The sequence below is a fragment of the Spinacia oleracea genome, chromosome 2 (assembly GCF_020520425.1).
Source record: "Spinacia oleracea cultivar Varoflay chromosome 2, BTI_SOV_V1, whole genome shotgun sequence".
Classification (NCBI taxonomy): Eukaryota; Viridiplantae; Streptophyta; class Magnoliopsida; order Caryophyllales; family Amaranthaceae; genus Spinacia; species Spinacia oleracea.
Window position 1 is genome coordinate 103,702,367 of NC_079488.1, and position 22,770 is coordinate 103,725,136.

The 22,770-nt window shown below is 35.5% G+C and overlaps 1 protein-coding gene across 1 annotated transcript; it reads left to right on the plus strand.

Moving 5' to 3' along the window:
* The first annotated feature begins 2,299 nt into the window (after nucleotides 1-2,299).
* Nucleotides 2,300-20,338, plus strand: LOC110789595 (U-box domain-containing protein 33). Its single transcript, XM_021994296.2, has 17 exons — nucleotides 2,300-2,755; nucleotides 3,056-3,272; nucleotides 4,087-4,208; nucleotides 4,334-4,455; nucleotides 4,859-5,023; nucleotides 5,119-5,431; nucleotides 5,523-5,663; nucleotides 6,204-6,451; nucleotides 13,511-13,740; nucleotides 14,887-15,008; nucleotides 15,146-15,267; nucleotides 15,383-15,487; nucleotides 15,973-16,303; nucleotides 16,429-16,569; nucleotides 16,897-17,427; nucleotides 18,737-19,495; nucleotides 19,577-20,338. Exons 1-17 carry the CDS (start codon nucleotides 2,648-2,650, stop codon nucleotides 19,754-19,756), a joined length of 3,957 nt encoding a protein of 1,318 aa, XP_021849988.2. The 5' UTR covers nucleotides 2,300-2,647; the 3' UTR covers nucleotides 19,757-20,338.
* Nucleotides 20,339-22,770: the final 2,432 nt, after the last annotated feature.

Sequence of the window (22,770 nt, forward strand, 5' to 3'; positions counted from 1 at the left end):
CTTACAAAATCTTTTCTAAAAACATGATTTTAAGTGAGGTTTCATTCTTGAAAATCCTCTTTACAACAATAATCGTACAATTTTCCAAACCCTAATTTTTCAAATGTTCAAGGATGTGCAAACCCTTCTTCAAATTAGAATTCATGAACACAAAGTTTTATGTTCAAATTTTCAAGTTCAATGATATTTAAAGAAGAGTAACCTCTCTTTAAACTAGAACATTTCCAAAATTTAGAGCACATCAAAGTTAGGATTTTTCATGCTTGAATAATCCTTTCTCTTGAACATTAAGTCTCCTATTTTCAAGTTCTAAATTCAAGTTCTAAATTCAAGTTCTAATTTCAATTTCAAGTTCAAAATGGATGATACTTTTTAGTGAGAAACCTCAATTTAAAGTTAGATTCATTCAATTTTGGTAGCATTCAAGGGAAAATATGTCATACTTGAACATTATTTTTCCCTCTGAATTCCAAGTCTCCAAACACGCAATTTTCAATCTCATGCAACTTCGATTATTTATGCTTTAACTTGTTTATTTAATCGCTTTTCGCATTTTACAATTCATTCATTCAATTACACCTAGTCCTTCTAGGTGGTGTATATTTTCTTTATGCACCCTTTACATTATTTTGTGATGATTTGCTTTACTTGTTTATTTCTCTCATCACCTCACATGCTAAATATATTTTTCCCTCTTGTTGATTTTTTAATTCCATGCTTTAGTAGTTTCCTATTTGGTTCAGCTTAATTTAAGGAAATTAAGATGATGACGTGGAGTAGTTGTGGTTTGAGAATTGGGGTTTTGGAGACTTCTTATTGCTCACCACTCTACTTTAATAATATAGATTATAATCCGGAAGAACTTGAAATTTATTGCCAAATTTTTAAGAGTGAATCATGTAACTCATTGGGTCAATAATTTACAAACACAATTAAATCGAACAAGTATAACCAAAAACAAAAACTTCACCCCATTGTTTATCCAACTGTTTACGATGTCGCGCCAGATATATGTTAGTATTGTTTCCTTGATATGATTTTTGTAATTTTTGTTGAGTATACGTACATATTTTTTTTTTTGTGAGTATACATACATATAAGAACAACTGCAAATTTACATCAACTAATACATGTAATGTGGAGGAGGATTATGAAATACGTAGTGGAGTGCATGTGTTTAGACAAACACATTGTGAGCAATATAAACAAGTGAAACTGTGAAACACACTATTTTATATTTATTTTCTTAACTTTGGTATTACGTTGTTGCACTAATTAGATGCAATTTTTTTATTTAAAGGAATTTTGTGAAAAAAGTACTACCTGTTACTCCCTCTATCTCAAATTACTTGCACCATTTTAACTTACAGGGAAAAGGGATATAAAACATGTACATTGACTCATTGAGGAGTGCAAAGAGGAGGAAAGAGGTCGAGGCGGAGCTAGCAAAGGTAAAGGAAGAGCTAGAATGGACAAAGAGCCATGTCGCGCCAGAGTTGCCTAAGGTGAATGAAGAGCTGGACTACATGAGAAACCATGCAAGTTGCTGAATTAGTTAAGGTGAAGGCAGAGCTTGAATATATGAAGAATGGTGTCTTAGGAAGATTGAGGAGTGCAGTTGAGCAGAAAGTTACAAGTAATAATATTATTAAGAGTTAAAATTTTTGTGTTATTTAGTTTGAACGATTGGTAAATTTGCATTTTTCTTCGGTTCAGATTGGTTTTGGGTCTCGATTTGGATCGATTCGATTTAATTACCGTTATTTTTGGATCAGGTTAATTCGGTTTCAAATGAATATCGGTTTGAGTTAATTCGGTTAGGGTTGATTCGGGTATCGTGTCAAATTAGTTTCTACTCGGTTTCGGTTTTGGGTGCTTTCAGTTTGGGTTTATGGTTGATTTCAGGTCGTCGTTCCGGGTCAAAATCGGTTACGGATCGGGTCAAATTTTAGGGTTTGGATAAGTTTTGCAGGTCTAGTCCTAACCGATCGTATTTACCACTTCTACCAAAATACAAATTGATTCGGATTAGGGGTGAACACAATAAGGTACCCTGTCAAAATTTTAGTAATAGGAAACGGAACTTGTTGCAACATGTCCCTGAAAATGAGAAGTTAAACTGAAACCTGTTGCAACAAGTTCTGGTTTAAGGTACGATGTTATTTTTAAAATTTAAATAAATCGTGGCTAATTTATTAAAAAAGAATAATTTTTTATTGGGGCTTTGATCGTTTTACAAGGTCCAAAACTGAGCTCGATTATTTTAAGTTCCATCAGACTGTTTCACTACATTGAAAAACAAAACCTTTAAATTGTCATTAACCAAACATCCTCTTCCTGCCTTTCTGGCTTCCTAGTCTTAGCCATTTTCTATTGTTGCCTGGTTGGACGGCAAAACCCTCAAATTTCATATACCACCAATACCATGATTCACGAACTCAAGAAGGCATGAACCATAGGTTCAAAGTGGACTTCTTGTTTCAAATCTGGTCATGGCTGTTCATAGAAGGATTGTGGACCCACCAAGAAGGCATGAACCATAGGTTCAAAGTGGACTTCTTGTTTCAAATCTGGTCATGGCTGTTCATAGAAGGATTGTGGACCCACCAAGAAGGCATGAACCACCCCCAAATCAAACTGATAGATCATGGAAGAAGACGTACAGTTAAGAGCCAGTACCAAATATGGGGGACAAAACTTGGACTCTCTCTACATTCAGAGGACACGAAGATTTTCCATATATTCTAAAGATATGGTACCTCTTTTCAACTAATTAATTATCTTTCCCATAATTCTCTGTCATTTTCATTGAAATAAAACCAAGTATTATAATTTCATGAAAAAGACCCAGTTAAGTCATTGAAGAAATATATAAAGATAATGTTTCAGTTTGATTATCAAGTTAAACTCAACTAAGAATTTTGCTGATTTTTTTGTATGTTTTTTTGGGGGTTCAATTTTGAAGCATTTCCTAATTATTGAATTGTTGGGTTGAGTTTTGATTTGGGTTATTAAAGAAAGATTTGTTTGGGTTTGAAAAGTGTCAATTTTGCAGTTTATTGTGCCAATTTTAGGGGGTTTTGACATATTAACTAAAATGGCATCATCTAGGGGAGGAGAGGTTGCTGATGAGGTTAATGAGAAGATATATATTGCAGTGAGCAAAGATTGGAAAGCTTGTAAGTCGGCTCTAGAATGGGTTGTTCGAAACTCGAAAGGAAAGGGATTATGTTTAGTTCATGTTCATCAGCCAGCACAATTTATTTCTATATGTGAGTGCCAAATTTATTTGTTGTGTAATCCATTTCTAAATTCTCTAATAATCCCACTATGCTAGATTTTGGATATTTTGGAGTGTCTTTGATCTAATTTGAGTTTTTCGCAAGTCACATTGGATTTGGATACTTTCAGTTCAAGGGAGAGTTTGAGTAACACAGGTTTAATTACTGCTCAATCATGAATTCATGATTGTTTTGAACCTGGAATTATTGTATTAGGCTTCCATTTTGGAAATGTTTGTTTAATTGAGGACTTTTTGGTTTGTAGCTGGTTATTATCCTCTTAACTTTCATATGATTTTGATTGTAAGTAAAATGCATATTTCAAGATGGTCTAGTTTGGCACTTTTATCCTGTTAACATTATTCCACCTGAAATACTTCCTGGCTTCATGAAACCAGGCAGTTTGTACCCGATTTCATTTAATAGCCATGAACACAAGGATAATGTTAATTCCAACTGTCCGGTTTACTTCTTGAAAGTAGCTTGCAACTATGTGACTACAGTTGATCAATAAGATCAAAAGGTATCTTGTTGAAGTTCTGATATAGAATCTGAAATTCTGAACCAAAACTCACAGTTGGAGCCTTTCATATGTATACTTCGTAGTATTCTTTGTTTGTATCTTCTGGTTGAATCTGCTTTGAAATCTTATTCAATTCCTGCATTATATTGTCTTTTCTTGTTATTACTTCATACTTCGTCTTATCTTTGTTCCGTTTGGACTCCTGATGCACCTTTTGTAGTGCCAATTTTCTGGAATGTATCTTGTTTCTATTTTCTGATTTCTTTTGGTTTGTGTATACAGTGGGTGGGAGATTCCCGATAAGCTCACTGTCAGAACAAGAAGTAATGGCACATCGAGAGCAAGAAAGACAAGATATGTGCAAAATTTTAGACGAATATCTTCTCATTTGTACTAAAGCTCAGGTAATTTCTTTTCCAACTTGATTTCTGTCTTGATTTTATGTTGATATATACCAATAAGATCTGGGTTTTCTACTTGAAATCTGCTTCTTTTTGTGTTTGCTCATATCATTTTCTCATTCTGATAGGTTAAAGTAGAGAAACTGTATATTGAAATGAAAACTGTAGAAAGCGGACTGGTGGAGCTTATATCTCAGTACAAGATCGAGAGACTTGTCATGGGAGCAGCAGCTGACAGGAGTTATTCAAGGTGTGTATGAAGTAATCGAGTTTGGTAATTCTAAATGTTTTATCTGCCTAGGGTTCTGTTCTGGTTCGACTTATTTTGACTTATTCCGTACAAAATAAGTTCAGATAAATAAGTTCAGAAAAATAAGTTTTTTCCGACATTTACACACGCAAATAAGTTCATTTCAGACAAAATAAGTTTTTTTTTCCAGATAAAATAAGTTCATATAAGTTTAGATAAGTTCAATTCAGGTAAGTTCAGTTAAGTTCAGATAATATAATATAAGTTCAGTCAAAATAAGTCGAATCATATTACTTCATACTTTTACTTGTGTATGGAGGATGGTCGTGGTTTTTCTGATTCAGGCAGCTTGCCATCAGTAGCCTTGACTCCCTGAGCTTAATTTATGTACTTGAAATTGAAGGTGCGGTATTTTCACGTTAGTGGCACTGCCATCTCACAAATCACTATATTGTGATATCAGAAAAATGATGAAACCAAAATCCAAGAAGGCCAAATATGTCCGCCAATATGCACCTACTTTTTGCCACATTTGGTTCATCTGCAAAGGGCATCTAATCTATACAAGGTATAATTTTCATGAGTTTCTAAAATCACGTGTTCTGAAAATCATCATTTGGAGGACATTAGTACCTTACACAACATATCATGATTTTCATGCAGGGAGGGTACTAAACAGTCACGTCTAAATGATGAAGATCAGAAAAGGCAGGCAAGTTCCAAGGCAAGATTGAGTCAACTTACCAGTGATATGTCCAATTCCCTCAGCAGAGCGGAATCTGAAGGGAGTTTTAGTAGATCATCGACATTTAGTCTTTCTCAGATATCTGTGTTTTCCCGGTCTTCTGAAGCTGCCACTGACTCTACTTTCTATCATTCGGGAACAGAAGATAGAGAGCTCTCATTTCGGTCTCTGGTTCTTTCTCCTAAACCCGAGGGAGGAAAGCAACATCAGTCACCTTCTCCAAACACAGTGGTAAGTACAGTGTTGTGGAACTTGGAGCAAAGCCATTACTTAATTGTTATCTGTGTTTCTGAAAGTTGCTTAATTTGGAATCAATTTATAGCAGGAAGGGAACACAGATGATCGCCTTTATGACCAACTTGATCAAGCCATAGCAGAGGCTGAAGCTGCAAAGCTGGAGGCATTTCAAGAGTCAATGAGGCGGCGTAGAGCAGAGAAAGATGCAATTGAAGCAATTCGCACGGTATAAGTTTTGATCTCTTTTGTGTATTTAGACCATTTATATTGATTATCAAAATTGGAAAACCTTGCCCTTCTATACTAATATTTAATAACAGAAAATTTTGCAAAAAATTTGGAGTGCCACGTATTACTCCTCGGAAACATCTTCCCTTTTTTTTTTTTTTTCCATGTCCCTTTCTTCTGCAATTTCACGTCTCTTCACCACACAAAAAATTCATGCCCCTTATGCCCTTCACATCCAATAAATTTCTTGCCCCTTTATCTTTTACTTTTTCTATTAATTTCAAGTAACATACCAATTTATATTTCTATCTTCGATGTTTTCTCAGTGAAACACGAAATGAAATACATTTATTCTTTTTGATGAATTGAAAAATTAAAACCTTTAAAACGTAACAAAAGCCGTGCTATCACGGGGGACAATACTAGTTATATTCGAAAGAGGGCTAAAATTTTGGGATGGAGGTAGTACATTACTTACTCCAGAGTCGAAAATGATTCAGTGGAGTTCTCATTAGTTGCAAATATTCAAATTATACAGGCAAATGCTGCAGATAGTTTGTACTATGAGGAGTTGAGAAGAAGACAGGAACTTGAAGATGAACTGGCTAAGACTAAAGAAATACTTGAAAGTACAAAAATGGAGCGCGACATGGCCTTAGATGAACTCCGGGTTGCAGTGGATCAGAAATTGTTACTGAAGAATCGAGCTGAGAAATCTGATATGATGGGGGAAGAGTTGGAAGATAATTTAATTTCTGCTTTGGAGTTGTTACAAAGCATCAAGAAGCTATAGGATCTCTTTTTTCACACTTCCAGTGTTGCTGATAATATGGTGCAACTCTTGAATTTTCCAGTCTTGTATAGAATAATCTCACAATAACTGACTTTGATACTCCGTACTAAATTACTAGTTTGACTTTTTTCTTTATAGAAAAATTATAAGTGTGACATATTATTTTATAGGGAAACCAATCCACAAAGAAACCAAAGTGCCCAAAGTGTGCTGATGAAATACGCTTCTAGGACTATCTTTCCCATCATGGCGTTGAAAGAGCCGGATATAACAAAGAAATCAATCCACAAAGAAAGTGATTTCGTCAATTTCTGAGTGGATTGCAAGCAAACTGCCCTTCCATGAGCAATAGTTCGAAATCTAAAAATGTGTTGGAGATCCTCATCTCCATTCATAGTCCTGTCATACCCTATGAGAATCCTTTCCCAATAAACCTAGCTGGGTAAGAGCACACACAACCTTGACATGTTGCTTGGGTCAAGTGATAATTAACAGGACAAAATGACTACAATGTTGACAGTGTGCAAGGATCAAAATTTTATTAACTTGACCCGGGTCGTATATGTGACCCAAGGTCAAGTTAACCTGTATGAAGAGGTGATGGAAATTAGTTACCACAAATTCTTGCTATCATGGATTTTTTTATTATTAACCAAACACCAAGCTTGCTTCATAATTAAGCATGCAAGGCCTTATTTTGTTTTGTTTTGTTATGAAGTGTTATACAATATATATATAGTGTAGTAAAAATTGATGATCTACCTCTTTTAGCATAAGATTATTCAGTAGTATCTACTTTAGTAAACAAAACCGCTATTTCTCTCCTTTTCCGACTCTAGAATATTTGTTAAACATATATAATTCGTATAAGAGCTCTGTCAGAGTAAATTCTACGGAGTAATGTTTATGAATTCATTAGATCACTAGAGGACTAATTTACTTATAACTACGTAGTAGTTTGTAATTTTAATTATGTTATTTTTTGTTTGGATTATCTATAGGTCTATTTAATAGGGGCATAGAGATTCTTTTTTAGGGAGTTATTAATTTGACAAGCGGATCAATTCTTAGCTTGTACTATGTATGCTGCAGACAATTTATAAGCTACATCGGATTGCATGTAAGCGAGGATAAGGAATAAAAACATAGTATACTTGTACGCTGCATGCCGTCAATCCGATTCTTAGAATATTTATCAACTTTCCGGGTACGACTTAATTAAATATTTATTCCGTTGACGTATAATTTGTGTGACCTTACGGGTCCAGTCAAGAGCAAATTGTGAATTCAATCGGAGATTAATCAACTAATCGGAAGCGGCCTCCAGCTAGGCATTCCTATCACTTTATCTCAATATAATTAACTTGATAATTAATCTGAATATAATTAACTTGATAATTAATCTGATCAATTTCTTAATTGGCTTACTCGGGCCATTTCTTTGATAGCCTTGGTAAGCAGTATTCACTTGCTATCACCATCTTGTGCATGAGTTACATAACGAGTTTACTTGAGCCATTTCTTTGTTACTCTTGGTAGGCAATATTCATCAATGACACATGTATGGTATGTTCCTAGATATGGCTTATGGTGGGCTAAGATTAGGTTGGTTGCATACTTGCATAGAGTCAACAACTCAAACGTGCCCCAGTTTCATAGCAACATGCCACGAGGTGCTACCGTAGAGCAAGGCGGCAAGCCACGCCACGCCACTTGGCAGTGGTAAAATGGTGTACACATGTCATCCCTAAATGGTCCATGAAGTGTATTTATCTTACCCACATTAGGGGACGCCCTAAAACTCAACATAAAGTCATAAACGCCCTAATTTATCCTACCCATTCCTGTTTTACCTTACTATTGTACCATACAGTTTTTTTTTTTAACTTTTTTCCCTTACATTGTCTCCCTTGTTTTACCATATCTCTCACTCCTCCACAATGTACCCATCACGACATCACCTTAGTTGTCGACTTGCCGATGCATAACCATTAGTTCGACATCGCGGCTAGCTTGAAGTTGTCGGCCTTGAACATATTCAGAGATGTTGCATGAAACTTCCCATAGAGGCATAGAACCATCATAACCCCATGTCAACGTCTTATACCTAAATGAGGGTATGAGATAATTCTTGAAATTTGTACTTTTCGGTAAAAGGGATGAACTGCATCTAAATGAGGGTATACTTTTCGATGAGACTAGCCAAAAGTCAGTTTGCACCAAAGGGCAAAGGGAAGACAATGATAAATTGAGTTTGAACCATGGCGAGACTAGATTTAACAGAGTCCAGCAGGGACTCATATATATGCAGCTATAGGCTGTATATAAGCTAGTATTTGCCCTTTTCAGAAAATACATTTGGGACTAGCTCCAACTTCAACGGAACCATACTTTTGGTATTCAACTTCAGCGACATTGCAACCCGGCCCCTCTAGTGCCTAGTGCCTAGTGCCTAGTGCCTAGTGCCTAGTGGAGGGTTTAATCCATCTTCAACAACTACATAATAACCACTTCAAAATATTTAATATCTTGTGAGTACTAATTGTCTTGAATTGAAATATAAAAAAACACCAAAGCAGAAAATAAAACTTGTTGAAGAGAAGGTGACGGGAGGGCAACGACTTTGATGGGCATCAATAATCGACAATTCGACATCATATTGTGCAGTGAGGTACGTTGAGGGACATTGCCGCATGGGAGACTGTTGGTAGCTAGCAGCCTAGCACCGAATTGAAGCCATGAACATGAGGTGAGAGAATATCACTGAACATGGGAAATTGATCAAGGGAAGCGAGTAATTCACTAGTGGAAAAAGGGTCATTTGCATCGCACTTTTAAGCATATTTGCGTCGCACATCGTGTAGTAACTAGTAAGGATAGAATAGGAAAGGATGAGTCAAATAACAATTCACGTATTGTTGTTGAGTATTTGGGATCCATTGTGATGGTGACAAGTTTTTCTTCATCTCCTATTTTCCCCTCTATAAATTGAGGTAGAAATTAATATAAATGTCAACACCGTACCCTCACCCTTCATGCACGTACTAGGGGTACGGTGCATGATGATATCGTCAAGTTGTTCAAGGCCGTAGATCTCAAGGTCTATACATGCATGGCGCCCCATAGAGCATATGCAAATCTCAACTACATTGCCATCAACCAAGGAGGGCGATTCACATGGTTAGTAGACACATTGCCGGCCACACTTCTCACTCCCCGATCAAGCTAGCACCAACATCTTTGACACTCTCCTCTCCCAATGCACCTATGTCCACCTTCCCTCGCACGCGATTTTCGAACCACCGTTTGCATCCAACTTTGACAATCATTCTTTCACCATTATGTAAGAAAAAACATAACATAGTCAAGTGAGACACTACAAGAATTTGTATCTTTAATGACAACTTAATAACGACAGGTCAAAAATCCCGTCCCAAAAGCCTTTTACGATGGCACTAATAACCAAACAAAGACGGGAACAACCGTCGCAAATGTCTTTTAAGACGGGTTAACAACGTGATTTTCCATTTATGACGGGTTCGCGACAGAAAATCCCGTCGTTAATTAACGATTATTGCCCTTTAGCGACGGGATTTCCCGTCGTTAATGGTACAATTTCTTGTAGTGAGATATTGTAAAATCCGTACCAATGCGAAGTTTCCAAATATCCATTTTTTTAATATAATTTTTACTTATACGCAATTAGAGATATTAATATCCAAAAAGACATGATAGAATACGTGAAAAAAGAAATGATGTAATTAAGTATTTGAAACGGAGGTAACATATATGACAAATTGACAATCAATAAAATTAATTAACATGCACGATTCATGTTTTTCCTTGGTTACGCAATCCCCTTGAGGCTTGAGTAGTTGAGTTGACATGCATAAATCAACTATTACAGTAGTGTATTACGTTGCAAAATTCTTGTAATAATATTTCCTTGGCCAAGTCATTTTCTTACACCAAATCTAATATACATATATAAAGGAGGCATATTTGGTGAAATATTAGAGTGCCACGTAGGAAATTTAATTATTTCGGCCAATGAAAAATAAGATTTCTAATTTATTTTTGAATAAAAAAAATTGAGTGCCACGTAGATAATTAATTAGGCGCCACATAGATATTTTAATTAATTAATCAATTACTAATATATACAACTCCATCCAAAATCAAATACTCTAATAATTAAAAAAAATCTAAAATAAAATTCATCCAAAATCAAACACTAATCTTAAATAAAATTCAATCCAAAATCGAACACTAATCAAATAATAGAGCGCCGTGTAGGAAATCTAATGGTTTCAGCCAATGAAAAATAAGATTTTAAAATTATTTTTGAATTAAAAAAGTCGACTGTCACGTAAATAAATAATTAGGTGTCACGTAGATATTTTAATTAACTAATTACTAATATATACAACTCCATCCATAATCAAACACTCCAATAATTAAAAAATAAACCAAAGTAAAATTCAATTCAAAATCAAACACTAATCTAATCTAATATATAAAATATAGCACTTGTATATGAGTTTTATTTTAACTTAACAATTAATAAAATCCGTGCATCGCACGGGCTAAAATCTAGTAGTTATAACGACAGAATGTTTATGATGCCATCTAAACATTCCAAAAGAAGCTTCATATATAGACAACTTCCTTCGGAAACATATACTTCAGAATGAATTATTATCTAATGAATACTAAATTATGAAAAATGGCTATTAAAATAATGAATTTCCATGCCACTCTGCAAGGTGATTCATGGAGTATTATTCATTGGACGATGATATAGGTCGCAAGTTGCGACAACAAAATATTGTCGCAACCTTACGCGTCATCAATTTTATTTTACTATCAATTCAATATTTTTACTATGAAAATATATAAATAAGGTAGTCGATATAAATCAGGAAAAAAATATTTATTATATTTATAGTAAATATATATTTCTTTTTATCTTATAAATTACAAATTAGAAAAATAAAAAATTATAATCTAATTATATATTTTTGTGTAATTAAAAAAATACATCGAATTAATTTAAAAAATACACTAATTGATAACATAATAATATATTTCATGTAAATAAAAATTCATAATTATACATTACTTTAAAATATTATTTTAATTTTAATGATTAGGTTAGTTTTAGGTTTTTTCATAGTAAAAAAAATCGTTCGTCTCTCCCGCCACACTACACAAAATCACGAGCCAGTAGTTTTCGAGTTCATCTAGAGAGGAAGAACTGCACTTGAACAATACTGATAGACTATTGAAGAACAATTTTTTTCCATATGGGGGGGGGGGAGGTAAATGGGAAAGATGAAGGTGGATGAAAAAACCCAATAATGGGGCGGAGGGTAAATGGAAAAGATGAAGGTGGATGAACAAAACCAATAATGACGCAATACTTTTCCAGTTTTCCTAATCTTTTATTTCCAATGCATGGTATTTCTTATTTTCCAAGTACTCCGTATAACTTGGTAAATGTACTTTTTATTTAATTTCCTGTATCATGTAAATAATCAAAAGTATTAGAATTATTTTTTTGAAATGAAAATTACATTATTCAATTTGTAAATTGGAATATTAATTAAGATTTTTCTACCTTTTTTGTAACATGTATAATAGGTTATAAAATCTAAATATTTTAGTTTCCAAATACATTTATGACACATAAGCGTGCCATGTCACCACTGTGACACGGCTTAAAGGTCGCATGTTGCGACCTTTATCATTTCCGTTATTCATTTATTAATGAAAATTAATTAGGAAGTGGGTTTTTTTTTTCAGGTTTCAAGGATCCACAAAAGAAACTACTATATGTATACAGGGAAAAAAAATTCAAGGGAGTGACGATAAGTATATTTAAAGCATGTTATTATTTTGCTAAATTAAACTCAATGCAATCTACGCATTGCATGATAAAATTTATTCACAAATGTTTTAGTTTGTACTTGTATGTTTGGTTAGTTTTTATAAGAAAAAAGGGTTACAGAAAATTTTAGTGTTGTTTATCAATACAAAACAAAAAAAACTTTATTTGATTAACTTGAGGAATTACCACTTGTAGGTAAATAGAAAAGAATTATTTCGTATTATATAACCATTTATCATATTCTCCATATACGGTCAATATTGAAATTTTGTAGTGAATATTGCAAACTTTTGAATATCACTCCTCAAAAACTTTTATCAACCGTACAAGGCTATTCCTACCTACCGATCTACAATAATAGAAGTTTCGTCGCAACTAGGAGCAAATGCCAAAGGCCATGGTACTAAATTATTAATGGTACTATGGTAGTACATCAAATTAAGGCTCTTTGGCAGCCTGGCCCTAACATTGACTTGCTTAAGTAAAAAACAAAATTTGTAAATCGTAGACTTTTCAACTCAACAGTCAACACTGGACATTTTTATTTGATTGCAGTCAACGCTCAACCTCATCGTCACACCCTCCACAAAATTGAATACTCCGTACTTCTTATTTTTTAGGTTTTTCAATTCTGATTTTGAGTACTCTGTTCATTTCTTCTTTGTTGCATTGCATAGGTTTTGTGGTTTAACGACAAGCAACCCTTTTGCCCAAGAATTGTGATTAATTTATACTTTTTGCTTTGCCTTTTTCTCCCACGAAAACCCCTTTTTTCTCAAAATCTCACCTTTTTTTTTCTTTTTGTTTATCCTTTTTTAATTGTCATGTTAGTTGAATCCTAGTTGAATTTTCACATGATTCATCTTTTTCCTCCCTTTCCCTTTGCCCATTTCTACTTAACTGCAGTTATCTACAAGAAACGTTTTTTTAGCAAGTTCTAGAAGAAGCTAATTTTACTCGAAATTGAGATTTCAAGCAATTTGGGTATTTTATATGTGGTGCCTAATTACTAATTAGGCGATTGCCAGAAATAAAATATTGATTCTTGCAGCCGAACCCCATCCTTTTAGGATTACGGCTTTGGTGTGCTGAGTAATATATTGAGTTTGATGATAGATGATATGGTGGATTGTGGGGGTGGGGTTTTTTGGGTAAATTAAAGAGAAAGAGTGAGAAACCCAGAATTTGATGCATCTTCAGAAATGGGATCAAGCAGAGAAGTAGTAGAGGAAGCTAGAAAAGGGATGGTGGTTGAAAACAAGGTGTTTGTGGCAGTGAGCAAGGTGCTGAAGGAAAGTAAATCTACACTTTCATGGGCTTTGCAGAATTCAAATGGAAAGAAGATTTGCATAATTTATGTTCATGTTCCTGCCAAAATGATTCCCATGCCAAGTAATACTAATTGCTTCTATTAATTCTCTTATGATATGTTAGTATTAATGTTTCATTTATGCTTTGGAGCTTCAATGTTAGTTTCCATGTTTATCTTGTTAATTTGGAGTAATTGCTGGATCATTTTGTTTGTACCTAGATCTTATGCTTTCATGTAGTGTTTAGCTGATTCGCGGTGTAAGAGTGGGTATTGAACACAATTTAGTACCTGGTTTTGTTAGATTGATTCAAAAGTGTACCACTCAGTCATTAACATCTACCAATTTGCATACTCCCTCTGTCCCTTACTACTCGCACCGTTTTGACTTTTTGCACTATTCACATAATTCACTTTGACCCTATTTTATTTATAGTATATGAAAACAAATGTTATTATATAATATATTGTTGGTTTCATCTTAATATGTATTTTCAAAATATTAATATTTTTATAAGTTTTTATAATATGTAGTTAGAGATATTGGTGGTCAAAGTTGTGCATTGGCATGCGTGTCCAGTCAAAACGGTGCGTATTAAGGGACGGAGTGAGTATTTCAAAGTGCAATTCGCATAGGTTTAGCAAATTAGGTAACACCCAATTCAATTCTCAATGTTAGATTGTTCTGGGAGTAGTTTTGCTGGAAGACACTTTTGGGATTGTAAGTTTTCATTATTGTTAAGAGTTTTCCGTGTGTGTTTCAAGGAGAATTGTCTCACATTGGTAAAATTGGAGGGGGTGGCTAGTTTATAAGGTTGATTAAGAGTGGAAGACTTGGGATAGGGGAGTGGATGAGAAGTTGGCATGGCCTGGTAGGTTGGCATTTTAAGTAGTTATGTGCACTTTTGTAATCTGTTAGTCACATCTTTTCCTAAGAGATTGTTTATATCATGAGTTTCACATAAATCACTTTGAGAATTACCTCTCAGCTTTTGTGGGTCAAGGTTTACAGTGAGATTTTCTCAGGTCCGAACAATTGGGATCCTTACTGGGATGAGAGTGCTATTTTCTTACTTGTGAGTTATGATGGGTTACTGACTCACTGTGATGGAGAAGCTTGATCTTGTAGTTTGTTTTTCCTTGTTTCTGACTTTCTGTTGTCTGGCTTTGCATGAACAATAATCTCTTACCCTCTCTTATTTGGTGCCTGACAATTGTTTGAAATGCAGTGGGTGGGAAATTTCCAGCTAGTCAAGTGGGAGAAAAGGAACTCAACGCATTTCGAGAGCAGGAAGATAAAGAAATGCATAAAATTCTAGATGGTTATCTTCAATGTTGTGCTCAAGTTGGGGTATAATCTCTTTATTGGGCCTATTGGCTAATTAATAGCAAACTGTGTTGAATTGTATTGCAATCAGCTATTAAAGAACCATTTTCCCGTCTCAGTCCTTTTGTTGTTAGTAAAACTTATGTTACAAATATTGGCAGGCACATGCTGAGAAAATACATATTGAAATGCATTCCATAGAGGAGGGAATTGTGGAAATCATAACTCAACAAAGGATAGGAAGACTCGTCATGGGTGCAGCAGCAGATAGTAGATTTTCAAGGTGTCCAAATGGATTTTGTTGTGCAATCTCTAACTGCTAGGCCATTACTGTGACAAAAGTCATATATCTATGGAAAATCTCAGAAATTGACGTTTCTTCTGTTATTGTATTGAAGGAAAATGGTGGAACCTAAGTCAATTAAGGCCAACTATGTGCGCCAACATGCGCCTGATTTCTGTCACATCAGGTTTATATGCAGAGGTCGTCTAATCTGTGTAAGGTATGCTCTCCAATTTCACTTCATTTTTTGCTGAGAAACTAAACGTGCTTCTTAAAAGCAAGCACATGAAGTATTTGGTTGATGGTTTTTTAAATGTGATTTTGAAGCTCCTTAGTGAGCTTATATGTAATATGTATGTTGTCACAAGTTACTGAGCTGCAACTGTGTTCCTATGAGCGTATTCCGCTACTTCTTCTTTTTGGTGTATGCTTGATTTATCTGAAAGTTCCGGATTCAATCTGTTTGTCCTGATAGATAAAATGACAAGGCCTTATTCCCATTTGGCAGTTTTGTGTATTTGCATTTTGCATTTTGGGTGTTGCTATTTCTTTATGTAGAAAGATCTATAAGATGCTTAGTTTAAATATGCTGATCAATTAGCCTATTGCGACTTGTTGTTGGCCCTAGTGGCTGTAAAACTGGTATCTTTGATTCTTGATGTTGCTCTAGTTTACTGATACTACTTTAGCACTACCTGAGTGTAGGGAAGGCTTGAGGCAACCAAGTTCGGATATTGAAGGGAGATCATCGAACTCCTTAGAGAGTGATCAAATTGATGCAGGCATTCTAAGTCAAGTTTTAGATTCTATAAGAATTTCAGATTTTGGTGGATCTGAAGGGAGTTCTGATAGATTTGATCAATCATCACGAGCCAGTTTTTCACAATCCTCAATCCTTTCACTAGAAGCTCAATCAGCCTTTAGTTCACCTTGTTCATCATTCTCAAGAGAAGGAGTCCGAGAATCTGATCTGGAGTTGTTGGTTCTACCTGAAACAAAGATTAAGCATCAGGAATCATCACCTCCAAGTGTATTGGTAATAAATTTGTCACTGCCTTTTATATGCTCTAACATTTAGGTTTGGATAGATCCACTATCCACACTAGCAACATTACTTGTTTAGAAAACTTGGCAAGTTCCTGAACTTGTTATTTGGTTCAGCAGGAAAGAAGTATGAATGATGATCTCTATGATCAGCTTGTGCAAGCAATGGAAGAGGCTGACAATTCAAAGAGAGAAGCTTTCGAAGAATCAATGAGGCGTCGGAAAGCTGAGAAAGAGGCTATGGAAGCAATTCGCAAGGTAACTACTATCCAAGATTCTGAGAAGACCTTTATGTTATTCTTGGATGCATTTAGTATCGGTCTTAGGCTCTTAGCCCTACCATTGTCGTCAAAGAAAGCCTTTTTTGTAGCTTCTCATCATTCTTAAACATTAAACCACTATACAATAACAAAGGGGAAATTTTAAGAAAGTGGGTAAGATGACCACAAAAACATGTGAATTACCTACAAAACCCATGTGAGTAAGAAACTTAGGAAATGTCAGTCGGGGTATATTGGGTGGTTAGGGAGAAGGCCGCTCACTTTTCATATTTGTTTATTCACTTCATATTCCGTGGCGGGCCAGGCAAAAACTGCTGAAAGATTGTATTTCGAGGAAGTCAGACGAAGGAAAGACCAAGAAGAAGAGCTGGCTAAGCGGAAGGAGGAACTTGAATTCACAAAGTGCCAGTTAAAAAAGGTCTTGCAGGAACTCCAGAAGGCATCGGATCAGAGGTTGTCGCTTGAAACCCAATATGAGAAATCCAAGCTTACAGAGAAGGAGATGGAGGAGAAGATGTTTTCCGCAGTGGACTTGTTACAAAAGTATAAGAATGAACGCGAAGAATTGCAAGTCGAAAGAGATCGTGCTCTCCAAGAAGCTGAAGTTTTGAGGAAACAATTTCCTCAGGGAACATCAAGCTCACATGTTCCTTTTTTCTTCTCTGAATTCTCTTTTTCAGATCTGGAGAAAGCTACTGACTCCTTTCACCCATCCCTGAAAATTGGGGAAGGAGGATATGGGAGCATATATAAAGGTTTTCTACGTCAAACTCAAGTGGCAGTTAAGGTGCTCAATCCTAACAGCAGGCAGGGTCCTCGAGAGTTTGGACAAGAGGTAATCTTTTCCAGATTTTTTAAGAAAAAAAACTCTGTTCTACGTATGCATTCATTAGGCATAGTATATGAATTAAGATTTAATTGATTCTGATGATTTTAGCCCAGTCTTGGAATTTTGTCTTTGATTATGTAGAGTGATCTTTGTCTTTTAAGTTATTTTTGTATGGTAGATTTACTTTATACTGCCCAAATGAGCATGATCCAGAACATTTAACCAAGGGTCCATTTGGGTCTAGGGAAACATTTTCCATTGTAAACAATTTTCAAGGGAAAACATGGTTGAAAAAAGTTATCCTTTGTTTGGTAACGAAAAATGGAAGTGAAGGGGAGAGGAGAAAAAGAGAGCTAAGGAGTAGGGGGTAAAATATGGCATCCCTTGCAAAAGGAAATTGTTTTCCACCCTTGAAGAGCTACTTCACAGCTTTGGGAAAACCCCCCCTCCACCCCCACTAACAAACCAAATAAAGGAAAGTGGGAAAACTCAATTGGTGATTTCAGTCTATGTGCTGCCTACATGACATGGATACTGGAAAAGAATTTATGCCCTAGATTTAGCTCATTGATCAATCTTTTGAAAACCATGTTGTACAAATAGACCTCTTTGCTCCAAGGACGGTTGGACCATGTCGTGGTACTATTACTTGCCTAAGTTAAATTATTTTCATTTTCCCTGGTCTTGTCATAGATTATCCTGATGTTGGGACAAAAATATCAGGATATGTCGAATGTTTATCTGGTGTACAATTTTATACTTCATAAATCAAGTTGTGTGAAGAGTAAATGTCAGATTTCTATCTATCGAACTAAATGAACATTTTTTGACAGAAAGTGCTCATGAATATATAGTATTGCATGTTTCTTCCCTGTCAATTTTACGGTTATTTTAGCATGTCCCTCTACTTGTCAAAATGCTATTCACTCTTATCCTTATGGAGTTTTACTTGAGTTAGTGTGGAAAATTGTACAAGGGTAACATCAATTGCTTTCTAGAGGAAGTGAATTTCCCATTGCTCTGTACTGGAGAATGGGGTGAATTTTGCTGTAGAAGAGAACTCTTTGCCTACTTTTGGTTGCTTGCTTTTCTACGAGTTTACCTGCCTTTATGTTTCCTGGCTCAAGAATTTATAACTAATTGAACCAGTTCAAACATTGAAAACTCAAGATTAATATTTGAAATTTATCAATATTATGAACTTCCTGATTATTGCTGAAAGATCCTATCTGTCTTATACGAAGTATCTTGTAGTTTTCACAAGGAAAAAAGTAGTTCCATGTTCTTACCTTAACTATGATAACCTTTTCTTTAGGTGGATGTTTTAAGTAAGCTGCGGCATCCAAACCTAGTGACTCTCATTGGTGCATGTCCAGAATCTTGGGCTCTTGTGTATGAGTATCTTTCCGGTGGAAGCCTTGAGGATCGACTCGTTTGCAAGGACAACACTCCTCCACTAGCATGGCAAACAAGAATCCAAATAGCCACGGAGTTATGCGCTGTTCTCATCTTCCTCCATTCAAGCCGTCCCACCAGTATTATACATGGAGATATAAAGCCTTCAAATATACTTCTAGATGACAATTTTGTGTGCAAACTCGCCGATTTTGGTATATGTCGTGTAATTTCACATAGTAAAACCTCACTGGAAGAAACTACAAGGTGCTGTACCACTGAACCAAAGGGCACTTTCACATATATGGACCCTGAATTTCTTACAACTGGAGAACTTACCCCAAAGTCTGACATTTATTCTTTTGGGATTATATTGTTGCGCTTATTGACTGGTAGACCAGCCATGGGTATAACAAAGGAAGTCGAATATGCTTTGGGTAACGGTAACCTCAATTGCTTATTAGATCCTTCAGCTGGAGATTGGCCTTTTGTCAAGGCTGAGCAGTTAGCTCGCATGGCTTTGAGGTGTTGTGACATGAACGGAAGGAATCGACCTGACCTTGAATCTGATATATGGAGGGTTCTAGAACCTATGAAAGCTTCATCTAGAAGCTTATCTATGCTTGGACCGACTTCTGATGATCAAGCACCTCATTATTTCATATGCCCCATTTTCCAGGTTAGTCTGGTTTTAATTTTTCTTATCTACTCATATTTAGCATCCCTTTTTCGTGGTTTAAATTATGAGTTTGAGTTGCAGGAATTAATGGAGGATCCACAGATTGCTTCAGACGGTTTTACTTATGAAGCAGAAGCTATCAGAGGGTGGCTAGATAGTGGTCATGATACTTCACCTATGACTGATGCGAAACTTGCAAACCATGATTTTATTCCTAATCATGCTCTTCGGTCTGCTATTCAAGAGTGGATACAACATTGATCCAGTGTGTAAGACTCCGTTTGGTAGGGCGTAAAACGTTTTCATTGTAAAATGATTTTCCATGGAAAACATTTTTCAGGGAAAACACAATTCCAAACTAGTTTTCTTTTGTTTGGTACCTTAAAGGAAAATGGGAGAAGATTGTGAAGATTGAGGGGAAGAAAGGAGAGGGAGGTAAGGAGGAAAGAATGAAAAGTGGTTTCTCTCCCTTTTAAATGGAAAAGGGTTTTCCACCTTTGAGGAGTCATGGAAAATTGTTTTTCATCCTTATCCAACCAAACAACATAACATGATTGAAAATGGGAAAATCGTTTTCCAAGAAAATGTTTTATGCCCTACCAAACAGAGCCTAAATCCTTTCGGTTAGTACAAGCATTTAGAGAAAACCTCACATATTTCTAGTTCTCATTAGGTTCCCTATTTACTCGGAACTTTCAGCTCTGGATTATGTTTGATTTAGATTATTTGTATAGGATTTAACGATATATGTCTAGGTTTTAATTGGTGTAGATAGCTAAAAGTCTCTGCTGTATTGCACCACTTCAGGTTTATAGAATCATGCTTCTTTGTTCCCCTAGGTCAGTTATGTACATCAGTTTGTTGTGATATTGTTTCTCGTGACTTCTGAGTTCTGCATTAAAGTGTTTGTTGCCGCCACTTTTGCAACTTCAAACAATGTGACATTAATAGGGTATTAGAGCAACTCTAATGATCGTAGCTGAGTACTTGTTTGCAATTTGCAAAAGTTTCAATCTACTAGCTTAATCATTAGAGTGATTTCAATAAATTAGTTTGGCCATGCAAGCTAATTTGCTTGGAGAAAAAGTTGTCCAATAGGAATTTAAGTAATAATTAAAATTAAATGGTTAAATGTAAAAGTGGATCTATTTAAATATCAAGCTAGTTTGATTAATTAGTTTTCTATTGGAATACAAACGTAGTTAGAAATTTTGATAAATAACCGTATCAGGCATATAAGCATAGATTTTAGGATTAACTTTTCTAATTAGATAAATAGCCGTTATGCATATCAAACTAGTTTGATAAATTAGTTTTTTGTGGCGCTCAAGTATCTGGATTAACTTTTCCCTGCAAGTAAGAGACCAAGATAGCTAAGTCAGTGTATACTGCTATGTCAATAAATGAAGATGTCGTTGCCTATTGTAACGCCCGCAAACAAGCCATAGATTCCACATGTAAGGCTGAATGCCCTAGTCCATAGTCACACCCCCCTATAATTGTTGCTCCCGCTGACTGTGGTTGATGAAGCACCCAACCCATTCCAGCTCTTGAGGTGACTTTGTTCCATACTCTGTCAATATAAATACCGTATCAGGCATATAAGCATTAACCCTACCAATATTTGCGAAGAAAAACCATGGTGGGCAGGATGGTGTGTTATCTGGTGGATGTAAATACCCCAAATCCTCAATATCCTTTTGCCTGTAGATTTTGTTCTGATCCAAAGCTAACTTGAATTTGAACTGTTTGAATGTCTTCTTTTTGCTGAACAAAAAACTCTTGCATTTCGCGTTACCCATTATTCCCATAAGATCCCTATAAAAGTAACTACTCGATCACTTAACTTACCATCCTCGCTAATAAAAAGCTGGATATAGTTGAGAATCTATTGTTGAAGAGAATGATTCTTGTTTAAATTTGAGTGTATGCCTAGCATACAACTCCTCCACATATCTTGCGCCAATTTACAAAGGCGAAACATGTGTTGCACGTCCTCGCAAGAGTCACTGCATAAGTCACAAGTTACATCTAAACTGATCCCTCTCCGCTCCAGACTGGCTTTCACTGGAATCCCATCCACCATTATCTTCCAAATAAAAAGCTTCCACTTTTTAAGGATTTTAATAGCCCATAGTAACTTAAAAGAAATGTACAATATAAACGGGCTGGAACTGTACCTAAAGGAAGCTCAACAGACAAGATAGCATTTGCATCAATGTTTTCAAAAGAATTTCTGATTAGACCACTCTCACTAGTGGGGGAAAAAAAATCTCATCACTATCTCTCAACTACTTTCTTACTCCTCCACATCACTTTCCTCACATACAAATTTTGTTACAACAAATTCATCCCACCAATGAACTAAAAAAAACTCCTCACCACTTTTACTTTTAATATTCACTAAACCCCACCACACTTTCTATTTCCCACATACTCCATCCATTTTGTATTTATTCAATTATATTAATAACTTAAATGAACTCTAATTAGCCATTGACACAAGTTATAGTAATACTTAGTATGAAAAATGATTTTGATGATTTTAGAGAGAGAAAAATGATTTTTGAAAGTGTTTCAAAATATAGCAAATTTGATCTCTATTTATAGATCTTGAAATTTTATGACTGTTGGTGTAATTTATTTATTTTTTAATTAATTATTTTCGGCTAAATTAGCCGTTAACATAAAATAGCTATAGTAAATTGCACACATTTTTTTAATTGGTTGATGATGCCGGGTGTGACATTGTCAAGCGCCCATTGGGCCGTGCCTGTGCACTTTGAGCAAAAGGGAATCTTTACCTATTTTTTTGGATTACAACGACATTGTGCTGGCAACAATAGAAAGTGGGGCCCAGATTTTCGTGAGCAAAAAATGAAAACAGAACGCCATGCAAGCTTTTTTTTCATTTTCCTCACGATCATTTTACATTTTACCCATTGATGTGGTGTGCGAGCTTTTTAATTCTCACCGTTTTTCACTCGTGAGCACTTTTTTTACTCACTACCGGGAGTGCTTCATTCCAAGGATGTTCCGAAGCCTGAATAAAGTGACTGACATTTCACACCTTTGCCTATGCTAAACGAATATGGGAAGCAAAAACAGGTAGCAATGACATTGCTTCCATCTCCAATCTTCCAATCACAACCTTGTAGTAAAACATTTTTTGCTTGACGAAGTCCTCGCATACCCCACGAAATACGACCTTGGCATCTATTAGGGTTACCCGTGGATAAAGCGAATTTCCCCTTTGCAGCATAGACTCTTAGAAA

Excerpts from the sequence above, each read along its gene's own strand:
- LOC110789595 (XM_021994296.2), top strand. The coding sequence starts at position 2,648 with ATGGAAGAAGACGTACAGTTAAGAGCCAGTACCAAATATGGGGGACAA. Across the intron at positions 2,756-3,055 it reads CCATATATTCTAAAGATATG|TTTATTGTGCCAATTTTAGG; the intron begins GTACCTCTTTTC and ends TCAATTTTGCAG. Across the intron at positions 15,268-15,382 it reads GCAGATAGTAGATTTTCAAG|GAAAATGGTGGAACCTAAGT; the intron begins GTGTCCAAATGG and ends ATTGTATTGAAG.